The sequence below is a fragment of the Mustela nivalis genome, assembly GCF_964662115.1.
Source record: "Mustela nivalis genome assembly, chromosome: 17".
In the NCBI taxonomy this organism is placed as follows: domain Eukaryota; kingdom Metazoa; phylum Chordata; class Mammalia; order Carnivora; family Mustelidae; genus Mustela; species Mustela nivalis.
Genome location: NC_139036.1, coordinates 60114695 through 60135680, shown reverse-complemented (window position 1 = coordinate 60135680; position 20986 = coordinate 60114695). Strand labels below are relative to the sequence as shown.

The window sequence follows — 20986 nt, the reverse complement described above, 5'->3', positions numbered from 1 at the left end:
TCTGATCGCAGACGCGGGTGGGACCAGGATGCCTCCGTGGGGGCCTTAGGGGGGTGGGGGTGGCCAGGAAGGGTGCTCATCTCCCACTTCCAGGCACCCTGCCCATTAGAGACCCCTGGTTTTTACACTGTTTGGGACAAGACAGGGGCTGGGCAGCCTCTGGTGGGACCGTTTTCTAGGTTCAGCTGGAGAGGAAGAAGGCTTCTCGTCCCGTGACCCTCAGTTTGGGACGCGAGGTGTCCTGTGTCCCCGAGCAGGGCAGCCAGCCCGCGGGGCCCCTGCACCGCCCGGCACTTACTTTCTATCCGCAGCTTCTTCTGCTCCAGGATGTGCATCTCCTTCTTGAACATGTCCAGGGACGCCAGCTGCTCCTCCCGCTCCTGAGTGACCTTCACCATCTCCTGCTGCAGGCGGAGCCAGGTCACCTGGGCCTGGGTCACGCTGGTGTTGTTCTCGTCGATCAGCTTGCTCAGCCTTTTGATTTCAAGCTCCAGAGGCCCCACTTCTTCCCCCTAAAAGTGAGAGTCACCAAAAAGCAAAGCGAGCTTCCTTGTTTTCAAAGGTCTGCTTTCCGGGTGGGCTGAGGAGGCCTGGGACCCCGCCTGGGATCATGCATCTGTAGGAGGACTGGGGGACATTTCCTCGAGGGCACTGAGGGTCCCACGTCTGCCCCTGACCCGCTGTGGGAGACACAGGTCTCAGGAGGCCTGTGGCCCCCTCCCCATCATGCCACAGCTTTGTGGGGCCAAGGGCAGGACCTTAGCATGGTCTCCATTACTCAAAGGGGCTTTATAAGTTTTCTTTTAGGGACAGACCATCAAGGGCCAGAGTCTTTACTCCCTCATTGTCCATTGGGCCGCGGCTTTGAGAAGCTTTCTGGTGCTCGGGATCTACCTAAGACCATGCCCAGCTGACCATCTTCCTCCTGAGCTTGAAGCCCATGGAGGGGCCCCCACGTTAGGGATACGTGGATAACTTACAAGGACTTCAGGCCTCAAACTCATCAGATGCCCTCACTTAGAGCAGCGGTCAGATCCCACCTGCTGTCTTTGCTTGACAAGAAAGAAGATTTGGTTCCTGGTGAAAGTTCCAGGGTCCCGTTTCAGAGCCCACCAAAAAGACACACAGCCATTCCCTTACCACCTGCCTTTCTGGCTGTGACAGCAGGGGTGAGGACCTTCAGCAGACAGCGTCTGGCCTGAAATAGTTACTGTCTGGACCTTGGCAGGAGAAGGTTCGCAGGCAGCCCCCGACTTGGGGGGGTCCCCCCTCACCGTGTCACTCATAAAAGGTGCGGGAGAGGAATGGCTCTGTTCCGTGTGAGTTCATTTCAGAACGTCCCCGACAAGGCCAGGTGCAAATGTCAACCGGGAGCAGCCTCTCCTGGCCCGGAGGTCTTACCCCCAGCTCAGAAACCATCTGCTCCAGCTGCTTATTGAAGAAGTTGATGAGGCCTTGCTTTCTTTCGATCAGGATTGTGCGCCTAGAGATCTCGTTCTCGCTGTTGGTGATGAGGTCATTGATCTTCTTCACTTCCTTGTCGAGCTCGGCCAGCGTCTTCTGGTGCATGTCCAGCCTGCAGTTGGTGTTTGTGATGTTCAGGGTGGTCTGAGCAATGTCGCCGTCAATTTTGGAAAGATGTGTCACCTGTGTTAGCATGAGGAAACATGTCAGCATTCTTTCCCGCTGGGGCAGGGGCTCTAAATGAGCTGGCTAGGCTATCATTTCCGAGCATCTGCTACACAGTCGACCTCTCCTTCCTTCTAGTCTTTATATAGGACCTCCACACCTTCCCCCAGAACCGAAGGCAGGATACCCTCTACACAGAGGTTTATAAGCCGCTTTTTAATGAACTCAATCTTGACTTCTATGCTCGTGTCATTTTTAATGGCTGTGTAATACTCCCTTATACCGGTAACCTAGGAAACTAGCCACGGTTGTCGTCCGCATCCTCTTCCGTCCTGTCCCATAGAATCTGGCACCCAGGGGCTGGTCTGGACAGCTGGTATGTTTTGGTGAAGGAAGCGGATTCCTTTGCTATGGCAAGTTCAACAATGACTTCTCATTTGTATCTGGTGGTACAGAAGGGTGTCCTTACATTTTGCTGAAAAGCTAGACACAGTCATAGAAAGACGGTATCTTGCTGTGCTGTCATCGGCTGCCCAGGTGGCTCTGGGCTCTTGCCAGCCCTAGGTTGTGGGGGCAGGAGTCCCAGCCAGAGCTGAGTAGCTGAGGGCTTCTCGGGGCCCGCCCACTGTCCTGAGAGTCTTGACGAGAACCCCTGCCTCTTCTGCTGGCTCTCAGGGAGAGCCTCCAGGTCCCTCCTGTGACCTAGGGTTTACTGGGAGGGTATCTGTGAGAACCAGAGGAGGGGGGTGGCAGGCACAGTCGCTCAGGCTTCCTTTGTAAACGGAGTCTTTTCCCCGAGCGGTGGCTGTGTCCTGACCCTACGATCTGGCCCCTCAGCTCTCGCCCACATAAATTCTCAGCTTTCTCCTGGCCCCTGGCCCCTGCCAGCTCCCTGTCCTCCAGGGTCATCTCAGCTCTGCCCCCAAGACCCCGGCTGGCTCTGTCTCACGTGCATCCACTGACTGGCCCCTGTGGGTGACTCGGCAGGACGCCCAACAGTCCTGGGTTTTAGAGCCAGACCCTGCCCACCTGGATGCTTCCGGCATCGCGGTCACCCAGCTCCCCACGGTAACGCTCCTGAGTCCTCCAGGCCTCTGAGCTCAGGCTGAGCCACGTGTCTTTTTGTCAGGACCATCTAGGATAGGGTCTCCACAGGGGCTTCCCCTTCCTCTTCGCCCTCCATGCTTGCTGTCCCACGGGGCTCCGACAGGCCCTCAGCTCTGCTCCTGGGCCGTTGGCTCTTACTGAGACCACCCTGGCCGCTCCTGAACTAACTCGCAGACCAGTGCCTGCCCTCCCTCTGGACCCCCTCCTGATCCCAGGGGTTTTTTCTTTTTGGGTTTTTTTTTTTTTTTTAACATTTTGGAAAAAGTGCCCCCTTTAAAGAACTAGACTTGAATCTCTGAGGTGATCCTAATGGACAAATTTGTGAGATCAAGACTCTTTACTGCCCTCCGCTGGACATTGCTGGTAGTGTGTGTACCACCCGCAGGGGCTGCTGGGGGGCCTGGGGGCCTGGGAGCTTGGGGGTCTAGGGGCCTACGAGCGCAGCCTCCCGGAAGGACTGGTGGGGGGCCTTCACGCACACCCTGCTCATTGGCTTCTCTGGAGTTTTGCTCCCAGGGGTAGTCATGCCCCGACTTCCCAGAGAAAGGATGAGCGGGACGCCCCCAGCATCAGACAGGACCTCCCACGGAGACCCAGCTGAGTCCAGTCTTGGTTCCGGCCCCGTCTCCCCACTTCCTTGCTATGACCAGACCAGGGGCAAGCTGCCCTTCTCCCAGGTGTCCTGGAGAGATGGGGTGGCTCGGGCTGCCGGCCAGGTAGACAGCAGCCCCGCCCTCCCGGAAGGACAGGGGAGCCCGCCAGCTGTCTCAGCCAAGCCTCCTCCTGCCAACAATGGGCAACAGTCGCTGACATGCCGGGGACAATGGCCATCAGCCACTGACATGCAGGGGCGTAGTTTCTGGCTCCCCCCACCTTTGCTGCCACTGTAATCAGTGGTTAGATCCGGTGCTCTAACACCGGCCAGGTGTTTCACACAGGGAAAGAGTAAAGGCTGAGCCCAGGATCACATGGGAGCCCGACTCATGCTCTTAACCGCAGGCTGGGAGGGGCCCACGTCCCCTCAACTCCCGCCCCTCGGATGGAAGCTTCTGGTAGTCTGGAGAGCAGGGCGAAAGGGCTCCCTTCCTCCTGAGACTTGAGGGGCCCTGGGACAGGCCGTCTGCTAGGCTGTGCCCTAGGCCGGTGCAGGCCGCGGTGGCCTCCAAGGATTCTGCAAGGGGGCCCACCGAGGCAGAGGACGCTGGAGGGGGTCACACCATGGGAGGCAAAGAAATGATTCAAGGAAGGGCACAGGGACCCCCGACCACGGCTCGGAGTGAAGCGAGACCCCAGGGAGAGCAAGAAAGAGCTCTTCTTGGAGGAGGTCCCAGGCCTCGGGGGCCTCGCCTGGTGGGGCAGAGGTCTGGGGGCTCTGCGACCCCACCCTGCGAGCCTGGGTTTTTGCCACAGCAGCTTCTCCTCACAAGTGTGGACAAAGACATCTGGCGAGCACGTCCAGAGCTGAGTTGTTCACGACGTTTAGAACCTGGAAACACGTTCAAGTGTCTCCGCAGAGGGTTTTCAAGCACGATGCGTTCGTCTGTGTGACGAAGTGGCGTGCAGAAAGGAAAATGTGGGGTTTTGAGGAACATTTCACGGACAGTGTTAGTTGGATGTGGCCAAAAAGTGAACTAAAACAGCCTCCGCTCGGGGAGAAAGCCCGTGGGGACCTGCGCTTCCTCATGCGCTTTCCTCTCTGCGGCGTATTTCGGTGAAACGCAGGAGACTGGACTAGGATGGACGTGAAAACTGACAAAGGAGTCGGATGTTGTTTACGGTGGGTGCACGCGGGTGCGTCCACGTGCGCGCCTGCTCGAGGGGCGAGTCCCGTGTGTGCGTGCGCGTGTGCGCGTGCACCTGTGAGAGCGTCGGTTCGTGGGTGCGACTAGAGCTAAGTGACAAGTGAGCAGACCGGCTGAGGGCCCCTCGCTCAGCCCGCGTCCCCCGCCCGTGACCCAGCCCGGGCGCCCCCGGGCCGCGGCGTCGGATGGCCTACCAGGTTGGTCTTCTGCTTCTGCAGCTTCAGGATGAGCTGGCGGAAGTACTTGGTCATCTTGTTGGACGTCATGTGCTCCTGCAGCTTCTCCACGATGGAGGCGTCCATCCTCCTCCTCAGCTCCAGCTCGTGCTGGGTGGACTGCTGGACGGACTGCAGGTCGCCCATGCTGGCCGCGTACTCCTGGACAGGAAGGAAGGGGCAGGGACGGGGCTGTGCAGGGGCGGCCGCGGGGACACACCGTGCGGGCGGCGGGACGTGGTCGTACCATTTGGGCCTTGCCCAGCGCGTCCTCCGTGTCCTGCAGCGCCAGCCGGTAGGTGTTGAACTCGCTCTGCAGCGCCTCCTGCTTGCTCAGGCTCTGCGCCGTCAGCTTCTGCATCAGGCTGGCCTCCGTCTCCTCGCGGTTCAGGATGCTCGCCAGCTTCTCGTTCTGCTCTTCCTCCTTCATGATGGATTTCTTGTAGGCCTCGATCTCCCCGTCGATGGACATGATCTGGTGCTGGCATTCGCTGCCGGGAGCGAGAGAGCAAAGCCGGGGCCTCAGAGCGCCCGGGGCCCGGGCTCTGCCCGCGTGTGGAGGGGCTCGCCCGGCAGAGAGGGACGAATGGGGACCCAGCTCTTAGCAGCAGCCAATCTCGATGCCCGCTTCCTGACCTAGTCACAGAACCGCTGCCCACTTTGATGGGTAGAGAGTAAGGGAGAAGGGCCGGAGGGGGCAGGCATTGTCCTGGGCCGGATCCAGCCACCCTCGCCGGTTAGGGAGCGATCCCGGAAAGGGAGTGTGCTAATCCAATTTCATACACACGGACACGGGAACTCCAAGCCCTTGAGCCCCAGGCCCGTGGCCACATGCGTGGCGTGGCTGGGAGGAGCACGTGTGGGTGGCACTCCTGACTCTCGGTTCCCGGAGTCTGCACATTGGCTGTGCGAATGCCTGTAACTAACATCAAGGCAAACAGACAGGTGCTGGGTAGTAGAATCTTCATTTGCGTGTGACACATTGTTTCTCCTACATTCTGAGACGCCCTGCAGCTATGGGCTTTTCTCCACTGGTCGTATTTGATCCTTTGAATAAGTTCTTATTCAAAGTTCTTATTTAAAATCAGGGGCGCCTGGGTGGCTCAGTGGGTTAAAGCCTCTGCCTTCATCTCAGGGTTCTGGGATCGAGCCCCGCATCGGACTCTCTGCTCAGTGCGGAGCCTGCTTCCTCCTCTCCCCCTGCCTGCCTCTCTGCCTACTTGTGATCTTTTTCTCTCTGTCAAATAAATAAATAAAATCTTAAAAAAAAAAAATACCAGGGAAATATGCCACGTATATTTAGCAGAAGACTCACGATCGTTAAGGCGTTAGTTCTCTCCCAAAAGATCTTTAGCCTCAACGCAATTCTAATTACAATCGTAGTAAGTATATTTTTTCCAGAAATTGCCACACTCATTCTAAAATTATATATGGGAATCTACAGGACCTCAAATTGCCCAAATACTTTTGCAAAAGAAGAACAAGGACCCCCCAATCTGATTTTAAGACTTTGTATAAAGTTGTCATTATCAGGTCCGTGTGGTTTTATTGGTGGAGGGAGCAGAGTCAGGAGTCCACAAACAGACAAACCGACACACAAACACACGTGGTCAATTGATATTTGATGAAGGGGACACAGTCTTTCAACGGAGAGAGGATGGTCTGTTCAGCGGCGGTGCTGGGACTGTGGGCAAATGGACGGAACTTAGGTCTCACGCCGCGACAGATGTTAACTGGGGATGATGTTAACGTACCCACGGGGAAGAATTAGCAGAAGACACAGGAGGGAGCTTCAGGACCCCGCGTTGGGCAAAGATTTCTTCAAGAGGACACAAAGAGCATGAGCTATGAAAAAAATTAATTAACTGGGCTTCATCAACGTTTAAAGCCTGTCCTTCCGAAGCCACTGTCGTGAGAATGGGAAGACAAAGCCACAGGCTGGGGGGAAATACGTTCAGAGCACACGTCTGAGGGAGGCATTGTATCTAGAATATATGAAGATCTCTTCTGAGTCAGTAACGAGATGAGCCCCTCAATATAAAAAAGAAGGTCTCCGGGGGGCAGGTCAGCACGTGAGAGTGTGCTCAACCTCGTCAGTCATCGGGGAATTGTGGAGTTAAACCTCGGGTGATACCACAACTCTCCGACTCCCCGACTCACGGCTGAATGGAACGGCTAAAGTTAAAATGATTGACAACAGCCAGTGTTGGTGAGGACGGGGGAGTCGCTGGGAATCGCGCCCGCTGCTGGAGGGAGCGCAGAATGGAACAAACGAGATTGGAAAAAACACTGGGCGTTTGTGACCGCGTCGAATGCCTGCTCAGCGGCGGTCCCAGGCCAGGCGCTCCCCCAGGGGACGAGGAAGCACTAGACGCCCAGACGCGTACATGCTGTCCCAGGAGCTCTGCCCATGACACCCCGGACCGGAAACAATGGGGAAGCCCGTCAGCTGGTGACCCGGTGAACGCGGCGGCGGTCTCTTTGGCAATAACAAGAGACACACGGCCGCGCTGGCACCGTCTCCCGTCCCACGTGGGGATGACGCTCAGAAGCCGGGCGAGGACGGCCGCGCGCTGCGTGACTCCATCCCCGGGACCTCCCGGGGATGACGGGGCGGGCGGGACAGAGAGCAGATCGGGCTCGGCGCGGGCTGGAGGTGGGGACATTGTGGGACTTGGGGATGAAGGAAGCGGCCCGTCATCTTGAGGCCGGGGGGGGGGGGGGGGGGACTTGCCTCTGCCCATCTGCCACGCTCGCAGAGCTGGGCACGGACGAAGGAGAACTTTTGAACATAAGAAATCTGCACATAAATTAGCCTCAATAAACCCAACCTAAAATAAAAAAGCTACTCAGTTTCTTTTTTAGGAAGTAGCAGCCTTATAAATGTCTAAAATCTGACAATAAAAATAAGCCATCCAATTTAAAAAGACACAGTCACAAATTGCATGACAGAAGTCTGAACACGTGGTAAGACATACGTGCGGGACAAGAGATGCCTGTGTGCGCCCAAAATGCTAATAAATTGTCATTGTCCCCGAAGGAAAAAGACGGTGGTATTGTGAACCTTTTTTTCCCGTTTTTCAAATTTCCTAAAATGTGATCACTTATCCTTGATAAAGATTACTTTTAAAAAACACACTTTAGGGGGGGCACCTGGGTGGCTCAGTCAGTTAAGCATCTAACTCTTGATCTTAGCTCAGGTTGTGAGTTCAAGCCCCGAGCTGGGCTCTACTTTGACCGTGGAGCCTGCTTTAAAAAGACCAAAAATAGCAGTATCACATGCTGATAAGTCAAGTTACATGAAGACAGAATTGGTCCCTCAATTCAGTCAATGTATTAACATGGTTCCTGTGGAATGGTGGGGATGAAACTTGATGGGATTAGGCTCAAGAGAGATTAGAAGGAGTTTCTGGAAAAGGTCTTATTTTTGCCTAGACATGGAAGCCATCCCATGGAGACCTTGGATGTTCTGGCCACCATCTTGAAAAACAAGCTTACCCTGGGCTCCACCCTGGGCATGGAGCCCACTAAAAAAAAAAAAAAAAAAAAATGATGATAGTTAAAAAAATGAATGAAATAAAAATTAAAAAGGTACTTTAAGAACGTCCTTGATTATGGGGAATCAGGCTCCTTGTTCAGTGGGGAGCCTGCTTCTCCCTCTCCCGCTGCTGCTCCCCCTCTTGTGCTCTGTCAGGTAAATAAATAAATTCTTTTTTAAAAAGATGTATTTATTTGACAGAGAGAGACAGAGATCACAAGCAGGCAGAGAGAGGGGGGAAGCAGGCTCCTGCTGAGCAGAGAGCCCGACGCGGGGGCTCGATCCCAGGACCCTGAGACCATGATCTGAGCCGAAGGTCCTATGCCGGGAATGCCACTTGTGTGCTCAAAACCCTTGACTTCCTGGGTGGCTCAGTGGCTTAAAGCCCCTGCTTTCGGCTCATGTCATGATCCCGGGGTCGTGGGATCCAGCCCCGCATTGGGCTCTCTGCTCAGCAGGGAGCCTGCTTTCCCCCCACCCCTGCCTGCCTCTCTGCCTACTTGTGATCTGTCAAATAAATAAATGAAATCTTTAAAAAAAAAAAAAAAGAGAGAGAGAGAGAGAGAGTAAAAAAAAAAATAAGTGTTCAAAACATTTTTTTTTTTCTCCCGTTAGTCCGATGGGCACCTTCCAAATGGCCAAGTTCTTGCCAGGCTCTGGGACCCCCTGTGGGGTGTGGCCTTTTGGGGAACCACCTGGCAGATCTCTGCACGGATGTCCCCCAGAACTCCGGGCTCGACACACTGTAACACACTGTAAGAAGCAGGGACGTGGGTGAGACCCTACAGCAGAGAAGTGCGAGGACCCGCCCTGCCTGGTGGGAAGCCCGGGCAAGCTGCCGCTGGTCACACGCTCCGCTCCGTGCTGGGAAAGGAAGGAATGATCATGCGGAGATCAGGAAAGGTCTCGGGGGCAGGTCGGCGAATGAGAAAAGCAAGGCGTTCAGCAGTGTGTATGCAGCGTGCTACTTCCATGTGTGCGTGTGTGTGTGTGTGTGTGTGTGTGTGTGTCTTGTTGGGGGGGGGGTAGTTGTTTTGTTTCGCTTTCTTCTTAATCGCAGGACCGAAAAAGAGAAAAGTCTCCTGCTGTCCAAGCCCCGGAGATGCAGAGCTGCGGAGAGCGGCTCCTCACTCCTTCCTGCCCACCGCCCCGCACCGGGGTCCCCATCCCCTGGGGACTGCAGGAGGGCCCTCCCCCCCCCCGCCCCCGCAGGGAGATTAAGACAGGATCCGGGATGGTTTCCGCACACAGGTGATGAAGAGCAAAGCGGGGGGAGACCTTCTCTCCCAGAGATAAACACCCCTTTCTCCTTCTCCCACTGTTTGTCCTAATCTTCCCAGGAAGCCTGATAACGGAAGCTTGGCTGTCCGGGTACCACGGAAAGTCTGAAACGCTGAATCTTGGTGAACAATAGGGAGCTTTCAGCACAGAAGCCGGGGCTGTGGGGCTGCAGGTGCACCCCTCTGTCCCAGCAGACCCAGCAGGAAGGGCGCCGTGGGCCCCAGCAGGAAGGGCGCCGTGGGCCCCAGCAGGAAGGGCGCCGTGGGCCCCAGCAGGAAGGGCGCCGTGGGCCCCAGCAGGAAGGGCGCCGTGGGCGCACCTGGGCAGGGGGGGTGCAGCCATCTGAGCGTCCACCTGTCTCCCTGAGCTCCCGGCCCCCCACCGTGGTGCCCCTGAAGGGCGGCCAGAGGCCGTCCCGGGTGTCCCCATACCTGAGGGCCTCCTGGATGGTCCCGTGGGCCTCGTCGCGGTGCTTCATGCCCACCAGGCAGGCTGCCCACTGCTGCAGGATGCGCCTTTTCTCCACGTTGATGGCGTCGATCTCCGTGCAGGCCTGCGGGGGAGAGTTGGGGTTACGGGGACGTTGGTCCAACCTCACGATGCTCAAGGCCCCAGGAGGATGTTGGAAAAGCCCCAAACGTCCTGGAACATCTCCTTCCCCTGTGTCACCCTTGCTTTTCTGACCCCGCACCAGCAAAAGGGTAAGTGTGAAAATAATACAGCTGTAAAAATAATACATCGAAACACCCAGCCGAGCCCTGACTCCGGGCCCCAAGGCCCTCAGCGTCAGGGGTCCAGGAGGAGGAGATGAGGGAGCCAGCAGGGAGGGGCATCCGTCACACCCAGACCCCAGACGCCGGGGACGGGAGGTGTCGTGATTCTCGCAGGGAGCACCGTCCACAGACTGGAGTTTCCGTCACAAGAGGTGGGTACAGCCTTGGTGCCTGAGACCCCTTCCCGTAGGAGCCTGAGCTGTCGAGAATGACCTGGCAGCTCCGTGGGAGCTTCCGCCGGGCCCTGGTGTGTGTGTGTGTGTGTGTGCACGCGTGCCTGGGCACGTGTGTACATGGTGTGTGTACTCATATCTCTATGTTATTTTATAGCCTGCAATTAAAAATTAACATGTTGTACCCAGGTTTCTATGTCAGCAAGGGTTTATTTGATTGTTGGGATATATCCTGACTTTTGTGGCTAACGCCCTGCCCTTGGGACTTTGTTATTGAACCCAACAGTGTCCCCAGTGAATCACTATTCATTTTGCTTGTGGAGTTTTTAATGCACAACATTTTTGCTTGCATGCTGCTTCAGTAGTTTCCTTGGAATGAGGCCCAGGTGATATTTCGGAAGGAGGCAGGGGAGTCTTCGGGGTGGGGTGGGTGTACGGGAGCCCATGTGGTTTTCCGACCGGCCTGGGGGGGCCAGTCCCCTCTACGCTGGTTCCCTTCTATCAGGGGCTCCCCACCCTGTTCGTTCACCGTGTCTGTGGTGCACCTGCTGTGGGCTGCGCGCTGTTCTGAGTATGGGAAGGCAAAGTGAATGGGACGCGGGGCCGCCCTGCCTGGCGGAGACACACCCGGCCGCGCGGGGCAGAGGGCACCGAGAGACCCGGCCCGGGCCTGTGCCCACGACCGTCCCGTAGTGGCACAGGGCACGGGGTTATTTCCTACTGACTTGCGTGATCTGTTCCCACCACCAAAGTCACTCGTAGGTGAAAGCCTGTCTTTCCTGGCGGTGTCCCGTCTTTCACTCTGCTGGTGGCGCCCTCCGTCCCCCGACGCCATGGTGGGCCTGCCTCACCCTCCCCATGGGTTCCGTTAAGAGGGTCTCTTCTCCGTGCTGGGCTTCCAAAGGCCCTGCAACTCCGGATTTAAAGAATATTTTTTCTCGTATTTTCTTCCAGTACATGTTCCCCATTTACATTCTTTTTTTTTTTTTAAGATGTTATTTATTTGACAGGCAGAGATCACAAGCAGGCAGAGAGGCAGGCAGAGAGCGAGGAGGAAGCGGGCTCCCCGCTGAGCACAGAGCCTGATGTGGGGCTCGATCCCAGGACCCTGAGATCATGACCTGAGCCGAAGGCAGAGGCTTTAACCTACTGAGCCACCCAGGTGCCCCTCTCCATTTACAATCTTAATCCTATCTGGAATTCATTTTCGTGTCTGGTAGGAGGAAAAGATTTAATTTTTCCCCAAATGATGAACCAAAGGTCCCTCCTCCGTTGGGCACGATTCCTGTGTTCTCCACTGATTCACAGCGCACTCCCGTTTCCTGCAGCATTTGCTCCCTCCGACGCTCTGCTCGGGGGCTCCACAGCCCGTCCGTCCCGGACTCCAGGCTTCAGAATGGGTGACATTTAGCGGGGTACCCTGAGGATGACCTACCAGCCCAGGGATTCTGGGACTCTTCTGGTCCCAGCACAAGCCCCACATCTCAGGACACCCCTCTGTTCCCGGCAACCGCCCCCCCGAGCTTCCCTTTTCCTGACAGCTCCTGCCCAGTCCTCCAAATGTACGCTTCGCGTCAAACCTCAGAATCTCGGGGCGCCTGGGTGGCTCAGTGGTTTAGGCCTCTGCCTTCGGCTCAGGTCATGATCTCAGGGTCCTGGGATCGAGTCCCACATCAGGCTCTCTTCTCGGCAGGGAGCCTGCTTCCTCCTCTCTCTCTCTGCCTGTCTCTCTGCCTACTTGTGATCTCTGTCTGTCAAATAAATAAATAAAAATCTTAAAAAAAAAAACACCTCAGAATCTCTTCACTAACTAGAAACTGCCTCCTGGGGCGCCTGGGGGGCTCAGTCGTTGAGCGTCTGCCTGCAGCTCAGGTCATGATCCCAGGGTCCTGGGATGGAGCCCCCTCTCCCCCTCCCTGCTTGCGCTCTCTCTCACTGTCTCTCTCTGTCAAATAAATAAATAAAATCTTTTAAAAAATTAAAAAAAATAAAAACGGCCTCTTTTCTTCTGGGATTCTGATCAGAGCACATTCTAGATCCCCAGGTTGGAGGGCCCCGGGCGCTTTCCCATGTGGGCCCACGTGGGCCTGTCCATCTCTGCAAGTGTTTTCTTCTCCCCATCAAAGCGGCTTGTGTCCTCCACGTTCCCGCACACGAGTGCGCAGGTGTTGACTCACAGACCAACAAAATAGGAAGACACGGCCGCTGTTGGCCTCAGCTGCCCTGAGGGCCCCTCTGGCCATGCTCCCGCAGCCCAGCTCAGCCTCCCTGGGACACCAGGGGCCTCTCCTGGGAGGATCCGGCCGACAAGCAGACCCAGGTGTCCGGCCTCCTGGGCCGCCAGCTGCCGTGCAGAAGAGGAACCTCCGCGTCCCCCCGTGGGGCAGCCGGACGCTGGACCGCTTCGGGAGACACGCGGGGAGCCCATGGGCTGAGTGGGGCGTGGGGCCCGGCGATCCCCTGGCCTTGGGGGGTGCGGGGCGGCTCCTACCTCGCTCACGGCCTTCCGGAGCACCCGCGTGTCCTCGGCCTGGGCGCAGCTCTGAGCCTCCAGCAGCGCGATCTGCTCCTCCAGCCGGTGTGCTCTGCTGGTGAGCTGGTCCACGTGCAGGTCCTGCGAAGGGGACCGGTTCCTGCGCGCCGCACCGGACGCCCCACCCAGACCTCAAGCCCCTCGCCCGCCAGAGGCCGGGGGGGGGGTGCTCCTGGGAAATGGAAGGTTGGGGGGAGGGGAGGTGGGGGGCAGTGTGGGGGACATGGCCACCGCGCGGAGGTTGCAGAGCACCTGCTGCTTCTTCTCCACCTCCGCCCGCGTCCGCTGCACCTCCGACTTCTTCACCACCTGCTGCATCACGCGGATGTCGTCGCGCACGTCCTGCTCTATGTTCTGCATGTAGAACAGGTGCAGGGCCAGGCCGTCCAGCTCCGTCTGCAGAGCCGCCACTGTGGGGGGAGGGGCGGCGCTCAGTCGTTTCGGTGCCCAGGGCTCCAGAAGCCTCCCTGCCTGGGAACCTGCGGCTTCCAGACCGCGGAGACCCCGACTTCGCCATCACAGCCTCGCAGTCTGGTCGGAGAGACGCAAGCATAGGTAACCCCCGTCCAGCCATCGTCAGCGACCATTCCAGCGCCCCCCGTGTCTTAGAGGCCCTCCCCGTGTCTGAGGATCTGCTAAGACCCAGGCAGGCCATGAGGCCTCCTGTTACTCCGGCACATTTCTTACTGCGTAGATGTTGGGCATCTAGGTAGTCCTGCATCCTGGGAGGACACCCGCCCAAGGGGGCGCTGAGCTCCACCAGAGCCCCTCGCCCGGCCCCGGGACTGAAAGGGCCTCGTGGTGGTGCAGGCCAGGAGTGCCAGAGCTGTCCTGGGGGCCAGGCCTCACCAGCACAGCACTGTCCGCTCCCCACTCAGAGCCAGATGGTGGATTTCCGTCCAGCGACAAGCCCAGCTTGTCGGGGCCCAAGCTTGTGCGGGGCCCCGACATCTGTGGGAATTCGTTTCCGGGCAACGGAAGAGTAACCCGGAACACCTGGAGGTTGTCACAGATGCTTAGACGGGGTTCGCTCCCAGCTCCTGTTTGTCCTTTAACTTCGTCATGCTTCTTACAAGTTTTCCGTTTCTGCATAAGCAAAACTGTCCAAGTCCCCTCTCTGGCCTCGTCCGTCACGTCACGCTTCCGGAGACCTGCCCAGCCCGAGACATTAGCAAGAGCAGCCCCACCGGCGACCTTACGTGTTCTTCCGATGCTCCCGTGACTTCCTGAAACATGTCCTGCGACTGATCTTGCTTTTTGTATGGCGTGAAATAGGGTCTAAGTATGCGTTTTCAGATGACCAAACGGTCAAGAAGACACGCAGTGGCTTAAAGACGCCGTCTGCGCGTTCACCGAACCTGCCGACGCGGCCGGATCCCCACGCGAGTTTCGCAGCAGCCTCCGCTCTCCACCTTCCTCCCCGGCGGCTCTGTCCCCTCGGTGCCCGGTCTGGCGGCCTGACACCTGATAGGACACCTGATAGGACACTTTCCCTGCAGGTCACTCTCCTTTTCAACTTTTTCTCGGGGAGCCTTGTGCGTTTAATCCTCCAGGTACACTTTCGGACCAATCTGTGGAGGCTGGGGAGCATTTTACGTATTGCTCAGGAATCCTCTCTCGCACACGACGCAAAAACGTCTTTAAAGGAAAGCACGAGAACCAATAGCCTGGGCGCTCGGTCGAGGGTCCCGGGACCTGGGGGGAGGACGTGGCGGGAGACTGCCCACCCCGGAGCTCTCGACTTTGGGGTGATTCTTCTTGAAAATGAGTAAGTTAATGACTATGTTCAATAAGTCTAAGGTCACCCAAAATACCCCGCCGTGGGCTTTAGCGGGCACGGCACTTCACGGTGTGCGGACTGGGACTGTGTGGTGGGGCTTCCCTGCTACTGACATGGGAGATTTATTTATTTAAATCTGTTTTATGTCCTTTAGCAAAATAGGGCTGTTCTTCTCTGGAAAGGCTCACTCACTTCTTGTTAGATCTATCCTAAGTATTTTATGGTCGTTATGACCCTGATGAATGAGGGTTTAAAAAAAAAACAAAAAACAATTTAGTTCTTAACTGGGTATCACTGGGATAGGAGAAAATGCTAGATCTGGCATTCAGCTACTTTACCTTCTTTACTGTTTCTAGTACTGTTTTTTTTTTTTTTTTAAATTGGTAATCTTGGATCTTCTAGGTAAATGGTCACGTGATAGGTAGAGCATAAGAATTTCATGTCCCAAATACTCACCTCATTTACTTTGCCTGCTGGAGACTGCGAGGTTGGGCCCACGGGCTGCTGGCAGCTTCCCCCTCTCCCTCCGGATCCTAGCCTGTCCCTTCCCCGTGGTTCCCTCCCAGGACAGCTTTCGGGCTCATTTCCGGAAACACTCTAAGGAACTTTCCTTCTACTCTAGTTCGGGACCGACGGCGCGTGTTAGCCTACACCTGGAAAATCCTCTGTTTTCCCCGCTCCTATAACTTACTAATCAAATGCATTAAATTAGCAGCTTTCCTAGTTTCAAATGACCCCCGAATCCCACAGGAAAACCCTCCTTGAGAACCAGGTGCTTCTCTTTCAATACATGGGGCTGAACTCCGTTTGCTACTATTTCATTTTGGATTTTTCTTGCCTCACGGGTCGGACGGTTCCGCCGCGTCTGTGTTGGAGGCGTCCACAGCCAGGGCCGCACTCGGCGTTGTAACCCGTGCCTGGGAAGTTTCCCAGATTCCCGCCCCCCGCCCCCTGCCCCGGAGGGTTGGGCAGCGTGGGGGCGTCTGTTCTTGTCTCGGGTAGCAGGGGGGACGCGTCCGTAACCAACAAGCTGGTGGCTTCGGGGACATCGAAGTCTGACGATGTTTCCAGTTTCTTCAATGAGGAACCCAGTCCCCAGAGGGGCCGTCTTGAAATGAAGAGCGACCGTCCCTCTGAATCGTCTTCACTCCCTGGGCAGCTCCTTGACGGACAGCCTGTCTGTTCCTCGCCCGGTTTGCCCAAGTTGATCGGCGTCTTGGTCATTTCAAAAACGGAGTATTTTTTATCTATCAGGCCAACTTACTTCCATTATTTTGCACAAGTTTCAGCTGTTTTACTTAGTTAACTCCCTCCTCCTGCTTCGTTTGGTTTCTTTGCCCCTTTTCAGCCTCTGGAGGGGGATGTTTGATCTTCCGTCTTGTTAATGAGGGTTACAAGCAGCGCAGGGCTTCATACAAGCAGCGCCACCAACCCTGTCGCGTATGTTTGTACCTGTGATCCTCGGCCCCGGATGCACATTGGAATAATCTGAAAGGTTTCAAAAAATAAAAACAAAACCAAGGAAAGAAACACAAGACCCAGGCCCTTGGCAGGACAGCTCCACAGGGGACAGAGGGTGCGGGCCTAGCTGTGTGGCCTGGTGACTGAGTCGCCCTGGGCTCCTGCCGGGGCCAGCGGGTTGCTCTCTGCCTGCCGCAGTACGATTGTGTCCGGCCTGGACGCCAACGGCATTTTTTCCTTTAGCTTTGGAGTTTGAAAATCTCAGCAGCTGTGTCTAGGCGTGTTCATTCTGTTTCCAGCTGTCGGGCCCCGGGGGCGTTTCTATCCCAGGGCTCACCTCTGCTGAGCTGGCGCGGATGTTCTCCTCTGAGGTCGCCCGTGAGTGCCCTTGACCTCCTGGGACCTCGTCGGATGGGCGTCCGCGGTCCCAGACCTCACACCCACGTCCTGTATCATCTTCTCAAAACGTCCGCCGCTTGGGGTTTTCACTCTGAATTCGGGGAAGAATTCCTCAAACTGGCCTTTTGGTTTTCAAGTTCAGTTTTCCGCAGTCTCCCTCTGTCTGTTTAGTGGCCTTTGTTGGTTCTGGAGGGGGGGTATTTTATTTAACTGCAGGCATCCTTTTTCCTAACGGTCCGCTCTCGTTTTACTGCTGCGACGTTCTCTACAATCTCACGCTCGCTCATTTTTCCGTGTCAGGCCTGTGCCTGTGGACGCGTCCACTCTGTCTGTCCAGCCCCATCCCCTGGAACCTGGGGTGCTGCCGAGCACTCAGGTTTTGGCGGGAAGTTCCAGGGACTCCCGCGCAGGGGAGGGGGATGTTCTCCCGTGGAAAACCCCATGTTTCCAGACGGCGGCAGCACCGACGTCCCCAGCACTTGGAAGGGAGAGCAGGGGATGTTTCTGGAATCTTGTTTGGTTGACAGCATCTGTTTCCGTGCCCTGGTGGCCTCCAGAAAGGACACAAAGTGCAAGAAGAGGTCTGCCTCTCTCCAGAAGCCTGGCTCCACGGAGGGGCGCTGACGTGGACCACGTGGGGGGCCGTGTCCTCTTTAGGCTGGTCTAAATTCTGTTCCTGCAGAGCCTGCGATTCTTTATTGCTTTTGCACCAATGTCGGGTTCTTTTTTTTCTCAGTATTTTTTGTTGATTTGGTACCCATGAGGGAGGGTGCTTGATAGAGAAGCTCTCAGCCCGACTCGGTTAATCCAGAAAGTTCTGCATTGCTCGGGGTCCGAAATGCCTCTTTGCAGCCACACGTGGGGTGTCCGTGTGGTCCTGTTTTCTCCCGGATCTGTGTAGGTCGTTTTCCCCATTGTGGTAACCACACGCAGCGGATAAACCAACTTGGAGCAAAAAGCCCCATAGACCGAAATATTCACAGCAAAGTGAGCAAAATGGGGGTTCACGGGGCCGAGAGCCTGGCCCGTGCAGGGGTGGGGGTGTTTGATGAGGAAGAGCCCTATTGCCTCATCTGGTCCCAAGCCTCCGGGTCTTGCCGGCACCAGCCACACAGCGGACCACCGCTGCCACCGGGCTGCCGCCATCCCCTGGGCCACGGGCTGGCTTGGGTAAGACGCTGTGCTTGGGGTTGGCCTCACTCCTGTGTTCCACTTATTTAAACCCTGCCTGCGCCCCGCTGCCTGCCAGCCTCTGCCCCTTTTGTCTCCGTCCGCTTTCCGAGCTGCTTGGGCCCATCAGGTGCCTTTCGCGACGTCTCTGCCGCCTCTCCCTGAAGGGCTGGGAGCTCACGGAGGTGAGAGGAGGGGACCACGCCGTGTTTGCTGGATGCCCCGAGGCGACACGCAGGGACGCCTTTCGGGGACGAGCTCCCCGGGGGGGGGCGTGATCCCGGCGGCTGGAGAGGGCACCCGGGTCGCGGGTCTGCGCGGGACCCCCAGCCTTACACTTTTTGCGCTCGTTGTCAGCGGCCTCGCAGGTCCTGGCGTAGAGCAGGCGCGCGCTCCGCAGCTCCTCCTCCCTCCGCCGCCGGGCGCAGGCCGCCGTCGAGTGCAGGTCGTGGCTCCTCTCCAGCTGCATCTGCAGCCGGGCCAGGTGCTGCTGGACCCCGTAGAGCTCCATGCCCAGCTCTTGCCGCTGCATTCGGCTTTGCTTGGTGGCCACGCTCTGCGGCGGGGAGAGAACCGGGTCACGGGAGGGAGGCGCGCAGCCGCGCGGGAGGCCGGACGGGCGCTACGCACCAGCTCCCGGAGCTCCAGCTTCAGACTCTCTATCTGGCGGTTGAGATGGTTCTTCAGCGCGGCCTGGAACCTCACCATCAGGGGCTGGAACGGCAGAGAAGCGAGCCTGGTGACCCGCCCGCCCAGGCCTAAGCCGCCAGAGCTCTCCCGGGGGTGCAGAGGAGTTCTGGACTGGGGGCGCCCCACTTCTGCCCAGGACACGCGCCGGCGGCTCTAGACTAAGGGCCCCGAGGTCCCGTGCCAGGTGCTGAAGGCCTGAGTGCACGTTTTGGCACAACGGCGGAGTGAGCGGCGGCGGTGGTCCTGGTTGCTCCCCGGTGTGAGAGGGTGAGGCGAGCACGGTCGGAGCTCCGAGCAACGGCCCATCTTTCCCACCGGGAGCACCGGGCTTTCCAAAAGGGCTCAGTCCATCAGGATTCGCCTTCCCCGCTTTCCGGAGCTGGGGGTGGGGTGGGGTGGGCACGAGACCTCACAAGCTGGGGGGTGCGCCCCAAGCAGGGGCTTGGAACAGGGGTGACTGCGCCCCCCACCCAGCCTCCCGGATGTCTGCAGACATATTTGACCTCACGGCTAAAGCGCAGGGGCGCTCCTGGCATCTGGCAGGTGGAGCCAGGGGTCCTGCGCAGGACAGCCCGACCCCAGAGAGTGACCAGGTCCCCATGTCAGCAGTGCCAACGCTGAGGACTGCTGATTCTGGGCGAATGAATGGAAAGGAGGAGGCAGTTCACAGAGCGGTTTTGCCCAGTGGGTGAGGGCGGCACGGGGCAGGGGGCTGGGCCTGGGGCGCGGGGGCAGCGGGTTGGGGGGCATCTCTGGTCGCGCTCCATGTCAGGGCACCAGCAGGGTGGGGAGCACGTGCTTACGTGGTCGGGGTCCAGAACCACCAGCTGCTGTCCGTCTTCCTCTGCCTCGTCACTGCCCTCCGACTCTGTTCTCTCCAGGGTCCCCTCTTCGCCGGTGCTCAGCCGCTGGATCCGGTCCAGGAAGGCGGGGACGGCCCCTCTCTGGGGCTGTGCACTGGGCGCCTCTGGGGGGACACCTGGGGGCACAGCGAGCACTACTGAGGCGTTAATGCAGTGGCTAATGAGGCCACTCTGCTGGTGCTGTCCGGGGACGCCGGTTTCCAACCTCAGGCAACACCACAGAAAAGAAAAAGACAAGACATCACATGGGTTAGGGCTCAGGGCTTACAGCGTCTTCCATTCTGAATCTTCTAGTCGTTGGTTTAACATGTTCCATAGAAAGGGTCGCATTTCAAAGGTGATGCATATGGCCTTTACTATATTCCAAGAAAGAAATCTGTTTTGTAGATACTTTTTAGACACAAATAGTGAAGAGGAAGGTGGCTTCTTACTGATGGGCTACACTGATTTTATTTCTTTAATTGGAAACAGTTGATGAGATTGAAAAGAATTATCAGTAAGGCTCTAGTTCCAGCTTTCCGATCCGCGGGAGCTGGAGAGATCCTGTTCTATTTTTTTTTTTTTTAACTAAAGATTTTATTTATTTACCTGAGGGAGAGAGAGCATGAGAGAGGGGAGAAACAGACTCCCTCGGAGCAAGGAGCCCGATGTGGGACTCGATCTGAGGACTCCAGGATCATGACCTGAGCTGAAGGCAGTCGCTTAACTAACTGAGCGACCCGGGCGCCCCGATCCTGTTCTGTTTTTAACTCGTTCGGGTGTGCACTGTCCTCACGTCCCTGTGAGTGGTGGGAAGCTTTATTGGTTGGACCATCCATGCTCTTGTATCATGAGGAATAAGAAACATCCTGGTCTATTTTCCCACGTTCACAACACGGGGATACGGGATGGGGTGTGCCGTGCGAACTTGGGAGACTCAGCAAACACACAGCTTTAGGGGTGTTGATGCTGAGCCCCTCTGTGAGACCGGGAGGCGGGAAGGGGTGGCGTAGGGGGCTGTGGTCTTGGATGCCATCAGTTCTCTCAGTCAAGGTCTGGTTCTGTTGTGTACTTGGGTAGGTCACTAAACGACTCTTAGGGTCTTTGTAAAATAGGAGAATGGTTCCTCCCTCATTGGGCTACTGTAAGGGTTAAGCGAGAGGAGACAGAACAAATGCTCCGTAAACACGATCCCTATCTGTTAACGACAGTTGTATCTTTCAGCTCGCAGCCGAATGGGAAACGAGGTAGCAGACGATGACGGGGAAGGAAGAGGCTCATCCCGTGGGCAGGACCGCCCCTGGCGCGGTACCTGGCTCCTGCAGGCGGGGCTCCTCTGTGCGCACGAGCAGCTCCTCCGAGTCCGAGGACGTGATGCTGCTTCCCTGGCTCAGTCGGAGGCGGTGTCGCGCCCCCAGAGGAAACACTTCCTGCTCCAGCCCGTCACTGGTCTTTTTCTAGAACAAGAACGACCAAACATAAATCAACGAGGCCTTAATCAGGACCGAAAAGTTATTTGATTTTGATCTATTGTAGCATTCAAACATCAACATCACTGCCGAAGCAGTACAACTCGGTTAGTGAAGCGTCTGC

General features: G+C 57.0%; 2 protein-coding genes and 1 long non-coding RNA gene across 4 annotated transcripts in view; 1 reads left to right on the top strand and 2 right to left on the bottom strand.

Moving 5' to 3' along the window:
- The window catches only part of SGSH (N-sulfoglucosamine sulfohydrolase), a 169485-nt gene that overhangs the window by 82501 nt on the left and 65998 nt on the right, over window positions 1-20986 (top strand). The gene's annotated exons all lie outside the window — the stretch shown is intronic.
- LOC309850933 overlaps window positions 1-20986 on the bottom strand; it is a 1194231-nt gene that overhangs the window by 1127029 nt on the left and 46216 nt on the right. The gene's annotated exons all lie outside the window — the stretch shown is intronic.
- The window catches only part of CCDC40 (coiled-coil domain 40 molecular ruler complex subunit), a 35582-nt gene that overhangs the window by 9150 nt on the left and 5446 nt on the right, over window positions 1-20986 (bottom strand). Inside the window, exons 4-14 of one of the 2 annotated variants that reach the window (XM_082706824.1) lie at window positions 20706-20850; window positions 19355-19530; window positions 18492-18575; window positions 18198-18417; window positions 13304-13461; window positions 13010-13132; window positions 10004-10125; window positions 5001-5244; window positions 4733-4915; window positions 1402-1647; window positions 299-512 (exon numbers count right to left, since the gene is read on the bottom strand). In XM_082706824.1, the coding sequence (XP_082562950.1) occupies window positions 299-512; window positions 1402-1647; window positions 4733-4915; window positions 5001-5244; window positions 10004-10125; window positions 13010-13132; window positions 13304-13461; window positions 18198-18417; window positions 18492-18575; window positions 19355-19530; window positions 20706-20850 (1915 nt within the window). Of the gene's footprint in view, window positions 1-298; window positions 513-1401; window positions 1648-4732; window positions 4916-5000; window positions 5245-10003; window positions 10126-13009; window positions 13133-13303; window positions 13462-18197; window positions 18418-18491; window positions 18576-19354; window positions 19549-20705; window positions 20851-20986 lie in introns of both variants that reach the window. The other variant, XM_082706823.1, reaches the window with a different exon arrangement.